This window comes from Aquarana catesbeiana, linkage group LG08 (genome assembly GCF_042186555.1).
Source record: "Aquarana catesbeiana isolate 2022-GZ linkage group LG08, ASM4218655v1, whole genome shotgun sequence".
In the NCBI taxonomy this organism is placed as follows: domain Eukaryota; kingdom Metazoa; phylum Chordata; class Amphibia; order Anura; family Ranidae; genus Aquarana; species Aquarana catesbeiana.
The window spans coordinates 13,053,178-13,070,287 of NC_133331.1; the positions used below are offsets into that span (position 1 = coordinate 13,053,178).

The window sequence follows — 17,110 nt, forward strand, 5'->3', positions numbered from 1 at the left end:
TGACTGCCAAAGTATGGGGTCACTTCTACATTGACTGCCAAAGTATGGGGTCACTTCTACATAGTTACATAGTAGGTGAGGTTGAAAAAAGACACACGTCCATCAAGTCCAACCTATGTGACTGGCAAAGTAAGGGGTCACTTTTACACTGACCACCAGTGTAAGGGGTTTTTTACAATTTGCATTTTCTTTCTTTTCTTCCCATTATTATTATCCGTTTTATTTCATTATTATTATTTATTTCATTATTGTTACTGGAATCTTTCTACAAACTACTGCTCACATGACTGTTCCATGATCTATAGGTCCAATCATTTTAGTGGGGGTCACCTAAGACCTGAAACTATTTAAGGTCTTCCTCCATTGTAAAAAAAGGCTGGAAAGATCTGGTCTGGGTAGTGCGGTAATATAAATATTGCCCCAGGTGTCTCAGGTGGTAAGAGCATAGAATACATTTTCCCTTTGTTTTTTGGAGCAGTCTCCATCTCAATCGGCTTCATAGGCAGTATATGAATCCCTGTGTATTTGTGTATTATTTCATTTTCCCCGTAAATATACATCATTATTGCAAGCTCGATTTGTTTCCTCGAATCTCATCTTCATTAACGCGTAGCATGTGGCGCTGAACAAGAAGTGCAACACATCTGTTGTTTTAGCAAATGAAATAATTTACTTTCAAACTTAATATTACAGGATTAAAATTACTTTGTAAGAAACACAGTCGTAAAATACAATGCAACTTTTATATAAGATGTGCTGTGGCTGTGAATGTTGGTGGAGCTTTGTTGAGAGATTTTTATGACTTATAATGTGTAATAAAAAAAATAAAAATAAAATAAAAAGCTTTACCCAGTTCAGATTGGCAGCCTACAAATGTGTTCTTTATAAGTTTTCTATGCTAAAATATACATTGACATGAATCACTTTCTGATAAGAAAAACTATAACTTGAACCGGAATATAAACATTCAAACATAAAAATAGCACCACTGCGGGGCCCGTTCCCAGAATATATTTTTTTAAAAGGCTTATTTTCCTTAAAAAAAATGTGCTTTTAACCAGAGCTGTCATCCCGACATTCATATCCACTGGATATCAAAAACAAATGGAAATTCAAAGCAATTTAACAACAAGCCTTAGGAAGTATGCCTTAAAAATATTTGATACATTTGATACCTTTAAACCATTTCATTCATCACAGGCCAATAACATTTTAAAGACTTTCACTAACAATGCCACACCATAGATTATGAGTTGCAAGTAAAAACAAGGGGCCATAATGAAGTTTCCTGGCGCCAACATGGCAGCACACATGTGGTAGTATCCCCACCTACCGTGCCTTGAAAAAGTATTCATACCCCTTGAAATTTTCCATATTTTGTCATGTTACAACCAAAAACGTAAATGTATTTTATTGGGATTTTATGTGATAGACCAAAACAAAGTGGCTCATAATTGTGAAGTGGAAGGAAAATGATAAATAGTGTTTAAATTTTTTTACAAATAAAATTCGAAAAAGTGTGGCGTGCATTTGTATTCAGCCCCCTTTACTCTGATAAGCCTAACTAAAATCTAGTGGAACCAATTGCCTTCAGAAGTCACCTAATTAGTAAATAGAGTCCACCTGTGTGTAATTTCATCTCAGTGTAAATACAGCTGTTCTGTGAAGCCCTCGTGGTTTTTTTAGAGAAACTTAGTGAACAAACAGCATCATGAAGGCCAAGGAACACACCAGACAGGTCAGGGATAAAGTTGTGGAGAAGTTTAAAGCAGGGTTAGGTTATAAAAAAAAATATCCCAAGCTTTGAACATCTCACGGAGCTCTGTTCAATCCATCATCGGAAAATGGAAAGAGTATGGGACAACTGCAAACCTACCGAGACATGGCCGTCCACCTAAACTGACTGGCCGGGCAAGGAGAACATTCATCAGAGAAGCAGCCAAGAGGTCCATGGTAACTCTGGAGGAGCTGCAGAGATCCACAGCTCAGGTGGGAGAATCTGTCCACAGGACAACTATTAGTCGTGTTCTCCACAAATCTGACCTTTATGGAAGAGTGGCAAAAAGAAAGACATTGTTGAAACAAAGCCATAAGAAGTCCCATTTGCAGTTTGTGAGAAGCCATGTGGAGGACACAGCAAACATGTGGAAGAAGGTGCTCTGGTCAGATGAGACCAAAATTTAACTTTTTGGCCTAAAAGCAAAATGCTTGAACACCTGAACACACCATCCCCACCGTGAAACATAGTGGTGGCAGCATCATGCTGTGGGGATGCTTTTCTTCAGCAGGGACAGGGAAGCTGGTCAGAGTTGATGGGAAGATGGATGGAGCCAAATACAGGGCAATCTTAGAAGAAAACCTGTTAGAGTCTGCAAGACTTGAGACTGGGGTGGAGGTTCACCTTCCAGCAGGACAACGACCCGAAACATACAGCCAGAGCTACAATGGAATGGTTTAGATCAAAGCATATTCATGTGTTAGAATGGCCCAGTCAAAGTCCAGACCTAAATCCAACTGAGAATCTATGGCAAGACTTGAAAATTGCTGTTCACAGACGCTCTCCATCCAATCTGACAGAGCTTGAGCTATTTTGCAAAGAAGAATTGGCAAAAAGTTCAACCTTTAGATGTGCAAAGCTGGTAGAGACATCCCCAAAAAGACTTGCAGCTTTAATTGCAGCAAAAGGTGGTTCTACAAAGTATTGACTCAGGGGGGCGCCATACAAATGTACACCACACTTTTCACATATTTATTTGCAAAAAAAATTGGAAAACCATTTATCATTTTCCTTCCACTTCACAATTATGTGCCACTTTGTGTTGGTCTATCACAAAAAATCCCAATAAAATACATTTATGTTTTTGGTTGTAACATGACCAAATGTGGAAAATTTCAAGGGGTATGAATACTTTTTCAAGGCACTGTACTTCCACCCACAAGACCAGTCCAAAGCTATAGTATAGTCAAGTGTTGACACTCACAAAACAGCCCATTGCTGGTGTTTGTTTGCTGTTTGCCTAAACCAACAGTGAGAATGCCTTTGACCATCCTTAGGTTAATGTGGAAGGCAAGTCAAAACCTAACTAAGGTTAAATCTATTCCCAACCCCCCATTCTAAACCAAATTTATCTACCCAGTAAAAGGAAAAACACCTATATTTTCCTACACTGAAGTCACTCTGGTCCGGCCACATGACCAGGGAGGAGAGGAGGGATAGGGAACAACAGATGTCCCACAGTAAATGACTTCATCATCGAGGCTCTGCAGGGCTCTCCGCTACACTGAAGCCGGCGCTGGAGATATCATGAAACTGGACTGGAGCTCCTTCAGAATTAGGTAGGTATAGACATCTTTTCGTTTACAAGGTAGATGCCATAGGCTTAGAATGGGGGTGGGAGTAGATTTAAGCTTAGTTAGGTTTTGATTTGCAATCCACTTAAAATACTCTCTCAATACATCCAGATCAAAGAAAGCACACTTGCAAACAACAGTCGTTTAGGTAGCCAGAACAGCTATACCTAGCTCCTTGGAAGCCAACAAGGATAGAAGGCATCATTGCACATTCGCCTTGCAGTTCCTAAAGTTATATTAGCTGGGCTGGAGCCACCATGAGTAATTGCTGCACATTTGACCGGCAGCATCTGACCATCATGGGCGCCTTATGTAGAGGTGTCTGCCAACATATCGACAGCCAAACAGGTCCACTTATGGCATCTTTGATACTACACAATGGCTCAGTAGTCCTCTCTACAGCAGATACTCTCTTGTCTCTTATAAAAAGATAGGAAGATAGGATTTAAGCTTCCCACCCTGGTAGGTAGGTATTGGCCTACCACAAGTATGCTGGCATGTTGGAGCCAGGAAAATGGAAAATCGTATCAAATACTTACCATAATTTTCCTTTCAATGCAACAATCCATGGCAGAATTCTAAACCCACCCAGATCGTTACTAGTATTTTACAAGAAATGGGATGTTGTGTGGGTGTCAACACTTTATAGCTTTGCGCTGGTCCTGTGTGGCGGACTTAGGTGGGAGATACTACTACATATGTTCTGCCAGGAATGGGCACGGGGAAAGGAAAATTACAGTAAGTATTTGATACAGCTTTTCTGTTACTCGGAGTGAGAAAAAGGACGTGATAATGGATGATGGAGAACTCTAAATCTCATTTTTTTTCAGGTCACATGTGTTGCAGCTTTGTTTGATCCAGATTTTTGTTGAAGGGATAGTCAACCTCTTGCAAAAAATTTATAAATGCAACCATATTGGTTAAAAAAATCCAAGGTTGCCCACCTACATGTTTTTCGTGGTTGCTCATACCCAGAACATTTTACCATAATGTCTGTGACCTATTGCTTATAGAGTATGGATGGGTTTTTAGGATTCTTTGCATCCTCTTTCACTTCCTATGGAAACCAAGTGAGGTACTTTTACATTTTACACCAAATGGGATTCCAAAGGATTGATTTGCTCTTGTGACGGCCACAAAAGAAGCCAGCAGCTAGGGGTAGCTCCCTGATTCCCTGTACTTGTCAGTGGATGAAACAAGGGTACATTGGGTCATAGGTCTCGCCTTTACCTACAATTGGCTTTGACCATCATCTACTTGACCTTTTACATACTCATATAGCCTTATTGCTACATGCTGTCACATAGTGTCCTCTCTGGCCAGTCCAGCCCCCTACCCCTCCCGACTACCAGGTCCTGTCCTACCCCCTCCTTCCTTCCACCAACATAGCCTTCTCCCCCTTGACTCCCTTAAACTAAAGCTATGCTCTCCTCTTTACTTTGTCTTACTTTATTGGTTGAGTTGTGCATTTATCAGTACCATCCTTGTCACCTACCCGGTGTTATTTCAAATTCAAACGACTGATTTTTACTACGTGGCTTATTTGTTATCTTCAACTATACAATCTTTTTACTCTTGTAAGATCTGTAATAAACAAGTTAAACACAAGAATTTTTAATTTTTTTTGCAATGGAGCCTCTTAGACATTGCAACCATGATCAATGGATTGCGAGTGCAATGCCAGGGTTCTGCAGGCTATTCCTCCTTGAGCAGGTCTGTATTGAGGTATGGGGCTGGAGAAGGTGTCAATGGACTACAATTGCAATGAGGTCACCGCATTTGTGTTCCATTGAGATCTATGCTTCACTCTTCTGCGGTTGTCATCTCTGTGAATGGATGATGCAGCTGTGTGGGCGGGGCCATGCATTTTCCAATTTTGGGTGTAAATACCTACCCTAATAAATAGATTTAATTTGTGTTGCTCAAAGCCCAAATCTACTTTTTTAGCGCTATAAAGAAGAAGTATCACCAAATCTTTAAAAATCTTAATTAAATCTCCTATGGTACCAAGTGCATGTAGCACTTGGTCTGGTTTTGATTGGTTCTGAGCTTGCTGAGCAACGTGGTCAGACAGCGACCTAAATTCTTATCTAAATTTGAAGGCATAAATCAGGGATATGCAATTAGCGGACCTCCAGCTGTTGCAGAATTACAATTCCCATGAGCCATAGCAAGACTCTGACAGCCACAAGCATGACACCCAGAGGCAGAGGCATGATGGGACTTGTAGTTTTGGAACAGCTGGAGGTCCGCTAATTGCATATCCCTGGCATAAATTGATAGTATGCCAGCTTATCAGTCTTTAGATGTGGTGGCAGCATTACAAGCAGTGGTGGCTGCTGCTGGAGGATTTGGGGGGGGGGGGGGGTGCAGGCGGGTCCCTCCAGGTCCGCACTCACCCTACGGCAGAGCCCTCCAGCTGTCACGGCTCCCCTGGTGCTCGGTGCTGTGGCTTCTGTCTTAGTCCGGTCTTCTTCCCGGGGTTTGGGTCATCCTGTTCTGATTGTCCGGGAAGCCAGAAACCAATGCCGATTTGCTGGTATCGCAGGGTGGGAGGGTTCTGGGCACAGTGCTCTGCGCCCCCAGGCCAGTAGGAAACTGGCCAATTGGGGCCTTGGGATGTGGTCGTGTGCTTGTGAGGGGGTAATGGACCTGGTAGAGACCTGTTGGTCCAGTGTCCCGCACACTGCACATTTACAGTGTACTGGTGCAGAAAGTAGAGCTGATGTCATCATGTCATCAAAACTCTTTGCGTCAGTGAAGATCACCCAGCCTGGAGAAGAGTGGGGTGGGGGGTCCCTGTGGCTCATGTGATCCATCTGTAAACTTCAGAAAAGGTAAGTATTAAAACACATAAGGCATAATATACCGCCATAGGAGGCCATGGGGATGGGGGGTCAATGTAAGGCCTTGATGACTGGAGATGAGCTTTGATAGAGAAATATATTATCTAATCTGGACATCCCACAAATTGATGAAAAAATCCTGGTAGAGGTTTTTCACTTCTGTCCTATGAAAAAAATATACTTTCACCCTAAACCAGATACTAAAATTCTGGACAGTACTAGATACTAAACCTCCATCCTAAGCTAATGCCTACAATTTTGGACAGTACTGTATACTACTGTACGCTAACATCCTAAACCATGCCGATTCCTGAAATTCTGCATAGTACTGTATACTACACTCTCATTCTAAGCAGTACTGTCCAGATTTTTAAGAATTGTAATTTTAGGAATTGGAATGATGTAGGATGGAGGTTTAGTATACAGTACTACCAAGAAATGTGGTACGTGGTTTAGGGTAGGAGTGTAGTACAAACACAGTACTGTCCAAAACTTTAGGGACTGGCAATGTTGGACAGTACTGTGTACTACACCCTCATCCTGTACCATGCTAAATTCAAAAATTTTGGACAGTTCCCTGTACTAACCCCCCCCCACATCCTAAATCTTACTTAGGCCGGCCATACACAGTTCGAATCTCGGCTGATTCTGCAGGAATAGCTGAGATTTGAACCATTAATGGGCAGGCTGAAAGTACCAAATTGATCGATCAACTTGGGTACAAGCAGCTTGCCGGGTTTGCTATCTTTACTCGTGGTTGCAGGAAAGAAATTCACACCAACTATGGCTGGCCTTACTCCTAAAACTCTGGACAGTACTGTGTACTAAACCCCCCATTCCAAACTAGGCCAATTCCTACAAAACCCCTGTCCTAAACCATGCCGAGTCCTTCAATTTTTTGACAGTGCTGTGTACTATACGCCCATCCTAAACCAAGCCAATTCTCAAAGTTAAAGATGATACTGTATACTACACACCTACCCTAAACAATGATGAGTACTAAAATTCTGGACAGTACTGGGTACTAGAGTTGCCACCTCATCCCTTTAAACCCGAACACCTTTGAATTACACAGGTTCTGAGGTTAATTAAATGCAGATAAGGCACCAAGTGAGTTTAATTACCACCTTAATCAGCCACAGAACCTGTGTAATTATTATGTGTTCGGGTTTAAAGGGATGAGGTGGCAACCCTAATGTGTACTAAACCTCCACTCAAAACCATGCCAATGCTAAACTGTATACTACATTCACATCCTAAACCATGCCAATCCCCAACATTCTGGGCAGTACACACCCTGTAATACACCACCATCGTAAACCTTCTAAAATCCTGGACAGTGCTGTGTACTAAACCCACCCCAAAACCATGCACATTCCTAAAATTCTGGACGGCATTGTATACTGTACTACAATCCCACCCTAAACCATGCCAGTTCCCAAAGATCTGGGCAGTAGACACTCCTCAATACACCCCCGACCTAAAACTTGCTGATGCCCAAAATTCTGGCCAGTGCTGTGTACTAAACCATCATCCTAAACCATGCCAATTCCCAAAATTCTGGCCAGTACTGCGGAATCTGGGAGCGTTTAAAGTGAGATTATTCATGGCCATGCAAAGCCTACAGAGGACCTCTAAATCACACTTCAGCTGTTCCATTCATGACCCCATAAGCAATAATTCAAGGACAATGCACTGATCTTGGAGATACAGCGTCGGGGGCTTGGAGGGGAATATGTACAGCCTGCTCTTGTTTTGGATTTTACTAAATTTTCCTCTGTGGAACATTTTTCTTTCTTTTCTGGTTATGCATGTACAATAGACCCAATGGGCCCATTTTTCAAGCTACAGCCCCTCTCCTATTACCAGTCGTTAGCTAGCTACATGGTGTTTGTGGTTACAAAAAAAAAAGAGAAATAGTTCCTGGCTCTCTGACTTGATATCATGCATCATTTAAGTTATTTCGGAATACATCTGCCCAGTCACGATTCAGCAATTTTCTGTAGAATTTTTTTTTTTTTTTTTTTTTACCAGTGTCAAACTTAGGTCTTAATGCATTAGCCTCAGGGAATGATAAACCATGGCTTTCAACAACTGTGTTAAACATATAATCAGTTTTTTTCTTCTTTTTTTTTTTTTGTATTTCTTTTTGTCGTTTTTGGTTTCCCAATGTCTCATCTTGCAAAGATCCCACTCTTCACCCTGTCTCTTGTATCACTCACAATGACTACTACCCTAGTGTTCTTCTTTACGGTAAGCGGAGTATGCTATGTTACTGCTATTGCTAAGATATAAAGTCCATTTGGTAAGGCTGGGTGAGGGCTTCTTCTTCTTCTCATAAGTTCTCTAGATGTTCCTCTTAGCGGAAAGACCCTAAGTGTGACCCCGCACTGTGAGAAATGGTTTCGGAGCAGGGGTAGGTGAACATGAAGTTGACGGCGTACTTCATGTCTTTGCTTTTCTTGTCCCACTTGTAGATGGCGGTCAGCAGAAGCTTATTGTCCACCTTCCGGCCCATGATAAGGAAGCTGCCGCTTAGATTGTCCAGCTGGGGACACGGGCACCCCGCCGCGTTCTTAATGTACAAGACCAGCTTGCGGAACTCTTTCCTCTTGAGCTTTCCCGCTTTTAAGACTTTCTTTTTCTTCTGAGCCGCGATGAGCTTTCGGTCTCCGTTCTCAATCTTCACCTCTTTGATTCGCATCCGTAGAACTGGAAAGAATTCAAGAAAATAAATGGTCAGTCTGGACAATGGAAAAAAAAAGTTAGATGCCTACGTCACTGTGTGTTGGAGTTGCTGTCTATTTTCCTTATCAAGAAAGTAATTCATTCTGCTTCAAGACAAAAAAAAAAAAGAAACAAAGTGCTTTGTAAGCGATGCTTAACGTGCCAGAACATTACATAATGGAGAGAACGAGGCTCCCCTCCCCCTCCAGAAATGTACTTTAATCATTCCTGTGCATTGCCCTATTGGCAAATTATGTTCCTTAGAAGAACAGAGAAGCAGTGTGTGTGTGTGTGTGTGTGTGTGTGTGTGTATGTGTGTGTGTGTGTGTATGTGTGTGTGTGTGTGTATGTGTGTGTATGTGTGTGTGTGTGTGTGTGTGTGTATGTGTGTGTGTATGTATGTGTGTGTATCTGTGTGTGTGTATCTGTGTGTGTGTATGTGTGTGTGTGTGTATGTGTGTGTGTGTGTGTGTGTGTATGTGTGTGTATGTGTGTGTGTGTGTATGTGTGTGTGTATGTGTGTGTGTATGTGTGTGTATGTGTGTGTGTGTGTGTCTGTGTGTATGTGTGTGTGTGTGTATGTGTCTGTGTGTATGTGTGTGTATATGTGTGTGTGTGTGTATGTGTGTGTGTGTATGTGTGTGTATATGTGTGTGTGTGTGTGTGTATGTATGTGTGTGTATGTGTGTGTATATGTGTGTGTGTGTGTGTGTGTGTGTATGTGTGTGTGTGTGTGTGTATATGTGTGTGTGTGTGTGTGTGTGTATGTATGTGTGTGTATGTGTGTGTATATGTGTGTGTGTGTGTGTGTGTGTGTATGTATGTGTGTGTATGTGTGTGTATATGTGTGTGTGTGTGTATGTATGTGTGTGTATGTGTGTGTATGTGTGTGTATATGTGTATGTGTGTATGTGTGTATGTGTGTGTGTGTGTGTGTGTGTGTGTGTGTGTTTTATTTTTTTTATTTAAAATAGTTTAACTATTTCAATACCGGCCACATTTACCCCCTTCCTGCCCAGGCCAATTTTCTGTTTTCAGCTCTGTTGTTTTTATTTTTTTTTTCGCTATAAAGAAAAAAAGTCCGACAATTTTGAAAAAAAAAAAAAAAAAACAATCTTTTTTTGCTTTCTGCTATAAAACATATCCAATAAAAAAATGTAAAAAAAAATCAAATGTATTCATCAATTTAGGCCAATATGTATTCTGCTACATGTTTTTGGTAAAAAAAAAAAATCCCAATATGCGTATATTGATTGGTTTGCGCAAATATATTTTTATGGATTTTTTTTTTTTTTTACTAGTAATGGCGGTGATCAGCGATTCTTAGTGGAACTGGGCACTTTTACACCCTTCCCTGCCCAGGCCAATTTTCAGTTTTCAGCTCTATCGCACTTTGAATGACAATTGCACGGTCATGCAACACTGTACCCAAATCAAACGCTCATAATTTTGTTCACACAAATAGATCTTTCTTTTGGTGGTATTTGATCACCTCTGCGGTTTTTATTTTTTTGCGCTATAAACAAAAAAAGACCGATAATTTTGAAAAAAAAAAAAACAATATTTTTTACTTTCTGCTATAAAACATATCCAATTAAAAAAAAATGTAAAAAATCAAATGTATTCATCAATTTAGGCCAATATATGTATATTCTGCTACATGTTTTTGGTAAAAAAAAAAACAAAAACAATATGCATATTGATTGGTTTGCGCAAATATATATATATTTTTACTAGTAATGGCGGCGATCTGCGATTTTTAGTGGAACTGCAGCATTGTGGCGGACAAATCTGACACTAAGTGACACTTTTTGGGGACCAGTGACGCCACTTTACACCACTTTATGTCACGCGGTATTTGCGCAGTGGTTCTTTAAATGGAATTTTTGGGAAAAAATACACTTTTTCTGAATTATAATGCAAAAAAAAAAAAAAAAAACAAAGTACATAATCCAATTTTTGTGTAAATTATAAAAGATGGGTTGGATGGAAGAGCCCAAGCAAGCAGTAGAAGGCGGCAGGAGAGGGGTGCCCCACTCCCATTGCTTGTAGTAGCAATCGAGCGGCTATTTAGTCCCTCCGACTGCTATTACAAGAAAGCCCACGGTACTGGGATGATCAGCCCGGTACAACCACTTGAAGTCAGATGACGTACTAGGTATGTGATTTGGCGGCCAGTGGATAATTAACAATATATTGTAACTACACCCCCCTATCGTTTTCAGCCAAGGAAGCTGCAATCTTGGCCTCTGTTTAATCTACAGCTGCCATGATGCTGTACATGTGATCAGTTATGACACCAGCCATTGGATGGTTTGACAGTTTGGTTGAGAGCACAACCAATGGGAGTGTTACATTTCCGGCACATGCCGGAAATGAAACTGTTTTATGGATGGGTTTACTTCCGCTTTAATAGTCTAAACTTACTAAAGTCTTGCAGAACCCCTGCTAATGTCAATTCATTGTGGGTCAATTGTAAAAATGCCCCTAAAGCTGGGTACACACACTAGAAGTTTTTTTTTTATCATTCAACCCAACGGGCTGAATGAAAAAAAAAAAACCTGAGAGATCGCCGTATTAACACAAAAGAAGTTAGTGCAACGATCTCTCCTGCTGTCGGGGCCGGATCTAGCCTGTCTGATGTGGGAGTGCAGTAAAAAATGTCGGGGGGGGGGCTGAGGATACGAGGTCAGCAGTGCAGTGTGTAAGAGTCAGTAGGGCAGTGTACAAGGAGCAGCAGGGCAGAGGATAGGGTTGGCAGTTTGTAGGGCAGTGTACAGTGGGTTATCAGGGCAGTGTACAGGGGTCAGCAGGGCAGCAGAAAGACAGGGGGGTCAGCAGGGCAGCAGACAGTGGGTCAGCAGGGCAGCAGACGGGGGGCAGCAGGGCAACAGAAAGGGATCAGCAGGGCAGCAGACAGGGGGGTCAGCAGGGCAGCAGACAGGGGGGTCAGCAGGGCAGCAGACAAGGGGTCAGCAGGGCAGCAGACAAGGGGTCAGCAGGGCAGCAGAAAGGGATCAGCAGGGCAGCAGACAGGGGGGGCAGCAGGGCAGCAGACAGGGGGGTCAGCAAGGCAGCTGACAGGAGGTCAACAGGGCAGCAGAAAGGGATTGGCAGGGCAGCAGACAGGGGGGTCAGCAAGGGAGCAGACAGGGGGTCAGCAGGGCAGCAGACATGAGGTCGGCTGGGCAGCAGAAAGGGATCAGCTGATGGGCGCTGATGAGGTGGTACTGATGGGTGGTACTGATAGGTGGCACTGATGGGCACTAATAGGTGGCATGGATGGGCAATGATAAGCGGCACTGATGGGCACTGGTAAGCTACACTGATGAGGAGGCACTGATGGGTACTGATGATGGGCACTGGTAGTCGGCACTGATGGGCACTAGTAGGTGGCACTGATGGGCACTGGTAGTCGGCACTGATGGGCACTAGTAGGTGGCACTGATGGGCACTGATAGGCAGCACTGATAGATGACACTGATGAGGTGGCACTGATGGGCACTGATTGGCAGCACTGGTGGGCACAGTTGGGGCTGCACTGATAATCAGGACACTGACATCTGTGCCCTGATTATCAGTGTAGATGTCTCTTATACAGAATCCAGTTATCGGCTCTCCTCTCCCTTCCTCATGCTGTCAGCGTGAGAAAGGAATGCCCATAATTAGCTTCTCTTTACATTGTGATCAGCTGCAATTGGACACAGCTAATCACATGGTAAAGAGGCGCTTGACGCACGGCGGCCACGATCATGGGGGGAGAGCAGATGACGCCCTCCCAGAACTGGCCGGCCGTGCTGTAGCTGTCATTTGGCTACAGCGCGGTTGAAAATCGGTTAAAGTATCCAATAGTTACATACAGTAGTTAGTCTGAGCTTTACAACAGCTTTAATCCTTAATGTAAAGCCCGTGTCAATTGCTCCTCCATTTTCACAGTGACAGGGCATCGCACTGCCACAACACTTGAATAGAATTTTTTTTTTTTTAAACCAGACTTTAATGTAATTTTAAGTCCTTTGGCTCCCCCCCCCCCCCCGAATAACATTTCCATGTAAGCGGTGGGCAGGGTGCCTTAGGCCTATTTATGTTGTTGGGTCCATACTTCATAAAGTCATGCTTTGATTGCCTGCGTATTGAACAAGCTGATTGGGTAGTGATGACAGGTCGGTACACTTGTACCATTGTGAGCTGCCAGTTTGAAGAAGTGCAGCTGGGCACACAGGAATGACAGCTCAGCTCCAGAACCTTTTCGCCAGGCCTATTCCTTTCAGTTCAGCCGATCTTCATCCATCTTGGTGGCCACGGAGGAGAAATGAATGTGTGGTCTGTGATCGGTGCGCTGAGTTCTTCCCTCCTATGCCTCCCAGCAGAGGTGTCAGCCAACGTCGGAGTTTTCCAGGCCGTTCGTAAAGACCACACTCTTTTTCTTATTTGTTTTACAGAAGCAAACTGAATGTTAAACTCACATTTTAAAGCCAAACGTTTTTTTTCCTTCTCGGGCAGTTCCAGCGTGAAGGTGGCGGCTTCCCGAGATGTACTTATGCTAAAAAATGCTTTTTTTTTTGGATTTTGTTCCTTCTTTCCCCCTCCAGCCAGGAGATCTCTAAATTCTGGGAAAGGCTTTGCTGACAGACCTCCCGTACTGACTGCGGTTTGCACGTTCTTTAGGGAAGATGTTGTTGGGGGGGCCCGTCTGCACTTTCACAAAGATGTGTCAGATGCTGGAATGGACTCCAAATACTCAGGAGACATACCTGCCCCGTGCCCCCCGAGCGATGGTTGAGGTCTCTCGCCTCCAGGTTGCATTCTCCGAAAATATCTGAGCCACCAGAGTGGTTAACCCCCACTTTGTGGAGGGAACAGGTACATTAAAACTAAGGCTATGAGCCAGCAGACTTGACTTTAACTTTTTTTTTTGGTCTGCAAACGTATTGAAAGATAAAACATTAGCGTTGGTGTGAATTTTGATTAAAAAAAAAAATCATAACTTAGATTAAAATGAGTCTTAAAATTTCAACAGAGTGGGCAGTGGACTCCTAAACCTTGTGGACGGCCTTCCCAGAAGAGTTGAAGCTGTTATAGCTGCAAAGAGTGGGCCAACTCAATATTGAACCCTACGGACTAAGACTGGGATGCCATTAACCGCCTCCTGCCCGCTGTATAGACAGATGACGGCGGACGGGATCCGTGCTTGTTCTGAGCTGACATCATATGACTTTACCCATTCTCGCCACCTATGCGCGCCCGCGGGGGGGTGCGCAGCGCAACGATCGTGGACGCGCCGTGTCCCCCTTCTCAGTAAAGAGCCGATGACATGGCTCTTTACCCATGTGTCCCATGTGTTATATGTGACATAGTCGATTACATGTAAACACAGAAGTGTGAGGAGATCAGCGGCATCTCCTCACAGGACAGACCTGTACAGATAATTAGGGCGCTGATTATCAGTACCCTGAATATCCGTGCAGCCCCAACAGTGCCCAGCAGTGATGGCAGTCTGTGCCCATCAGTGATGCAATTCAGTGCTGCCTTTCAGTATCCATCAGTGCCTGCTCATCAGTACCGCCAATCAGTGCCCATCAGTGCCGCCTATCCATGCCATCTATCATTGCCCATAAGTGCCACCTATCAAGGCCCATCAGTGCTGCCTATCAGTGCCGATCAGTGTCGCCTATCAGTGCCACCTATCAGTGGTCATTAGTGCCACCTATCCGTGCCCACCAGTGCTGCCTATCAGTGCTCATCCATGCCCATCAGTACCGCCAATCAGAGCCCATCAGTGCCGCCTATCCATGCCACCTATCAATGCCCATTAGTGCCGCCTATCAGTGCCCATCATTGTCGCCAATCAGTGCCACCTATCAGTGCTCATCAGTGCCACCTATCCATGCCCATCAGTGCCGCCTATCAGTGCTCATCAGTGCCACCCATCCATGCCCATCAGTACCGCCAATCAGTGCCAATCAGTGCCGCCTATCCATGCCACCTATCAGTGCCCATCAGTGCCACCTATCAGTGCCCATCAGTTTCGCCTAACAGTGCCACCTATCAGTGCTCATCAGTGCCACCTATCCGTGCCCATCAGTGCCGCCTATCAGTGCCCATCATTTCTGCGTATTAGTGCCACCTCATCAGTGCCCATCAGTGACACCTCATCAGCACCCATCACTGAAGAAGAAAAAATCTTTATTTACAAAATTTTCTGATAGAAACTAAGAAAAACTTTTTTTTTTCTTCAAAATTTTCAGTCTTTTTTTTCTTTTTTTAGCAAAAAAAAAAAACAGCAATGATTAAATATCACCAAAAGAAAGTTCTATTTGTGGGAAAAAAATATTAAAAATTCACTTGGGTACAGTGTTGTATGACCGCGCAATTGTCATTCAAATTGCGACAGCGCTGAAAGCTGAAAATTGGCCTGGGCAGGAAGGGGGTGAAAGTGCCCTGTAGGCAAGTGGTTAAAGTTCATGTGCATGTAAAGGCAGGCGTCCCAATACTTTTGGTGATATAGTGTATAATAATGGATAGATTGAGGGCAGGTATGCCTGGAGGGAGCCTACGCCTTCTTAAAGGTACAGGCCACAGCGGACACCCAGCAATAGCACAATGGCAGCGAAGATATCCAGTGCATCCCTTCACCAATTACAGTACAAACTAATGGCGACCACCCCAACCTATAACTGGCCTATGCAGCAAGGAGCACATGGAAGGGTGACAAACGAAAATTCCCAGCTCACTTACCAGCCAGATTGCAAACATTTTTATACTTCCAATACTATTGACTGTTGGGTATTTGGTTTTAAATATCACCCCAGGGAGAGGAAATTATATTCATATCAGATTGATATGGAGATGTCGATGTTTCCCCTCCCCCCCTTTTGCTCTTGGGCCCTTGAAACACGTTGGCTACCTTTTGAATTGTCCGTTTTTTATCTAAATGCAGTTGTATCTTGACCTCGCTTTCTCAACCTTTTAACACTAGAGGAACCCCAAAAATAATTTGTATGTCTTGAGGAACCCTAGCTAAAACCAAATCATCAGGGCTCAATAGGAACAATGCTCCATTTATTAGTGGTCAATAGGAAGAATGTCCCCCTTAAAGTGGTGTTTAGAATGCCACCCTTAAAGACAGCTATAAAGATATTTGGTGTCATGCTGCTGGCTTTGCTAAGTGGTGCAGAACCTTGAACTCTGTAGGCATCATCAAATAGGTGGTTCATCATCAGCCACAGCTCAAGGAACCCTTAGCAACCTCTGGAGCAGGGTTAGGGAACCTCGGCTCTCCAGCTGTTTTGAAACTACAAGTCCCATGAAACATTGCAAGAACCTGACAATCACAGGCATGACTCCTAGAGGCAGGAGGCAAGATGGGATTCGTAGTTTCACCACAGCTGGAGAGCCGAGGTTCCCTACCCCTGCTCTGGAGGAACCCCGGGGTTCCACGGAACCCTGGTTGAGAATGGCTGCTCTAAGCAGTAGTGTGCCACTTCAAGTTCCCTTTTTGTTACATTGCACTACAAGCCAAGGGGACTGTGAAGATTCTCTGGGGTGTAGAAGCCACCTGCCCAGGAACCAGATCATTTACATCAACATCAGTACTTTAAGAACACCATTGAGAAAACTCTACGGGTCCAGCGCTATTTTTTCCATTTTCCTCAACAGTGCAGAATAAGGTGTGGTGAGTCAGTAATAAGCTTCAGAGGGACCACGGGCAATACTGGTGACCAGTCCTTTGCCCTCTGCCTGTCTTTTTTGGGCACAGCTTTCTTAGTATGTGTCCTCTTTAACAAGCATCACAGGTGGCTTCCAGTCCCATGTTCACCATGTTCTTGTGGGGGTTTCCTCTGGGAACCTCCAGTTTCTTTCCAAAGACAGGCTGATAGGTTCATTGCCTCTAGTCAAAAATGGTCCTAGCATGTATGTGAGATAGGGGCTTTAGATTGCAAGCTCCATGGGGGGGCAGGGACTGATGTGACTGTACAGTATCTAAAGTGTTGAGCAAATTCTTGGTATTTATATACAGTGAATATGTAGAAATAAATAAATGGCTTTGTTTATGATCACTAAAAGTTGGTGACCTCCTTGAATGATGAACTCCTTTGTGTGAATTCTGCCCTGAACTTGGCTTCCTTATGGTTTTGGTTTAGAGCTTTCTTTGGTGTCCATATGTGGCCGAGGTCAGGTTCTGG

The 17,110-nt window shown here is 43.6% G+C and overlaps 1 protein-coding gene across 1 annotated transcript in view; it reads right to left on the reverse strand.

Annotated features, from left to right (window-relative positions):
* Nucleotides 1-647: 647 nt before the first annotated feature.
* SFRP5 (secreted frizzled related protein 5) overlaps nucleotides 648-17,110 on the reverse strand; it is a 101,617-nt gene continuing 85,154 nt past the window's right edge. Inside the window, exon 3 of the mRNA XM_073595536.1 lies at nucleotides 648-8,909. Within this exon, the coding sequence (XP_073451637.1) occupies nucleotides 8,557-8,909 (353 nt within the window). The 3' untranslated portion in view covers nucleotides 648-8,556. The remainder of the gene's footprint in view (nucleotides 8,910-17,110) is intronic.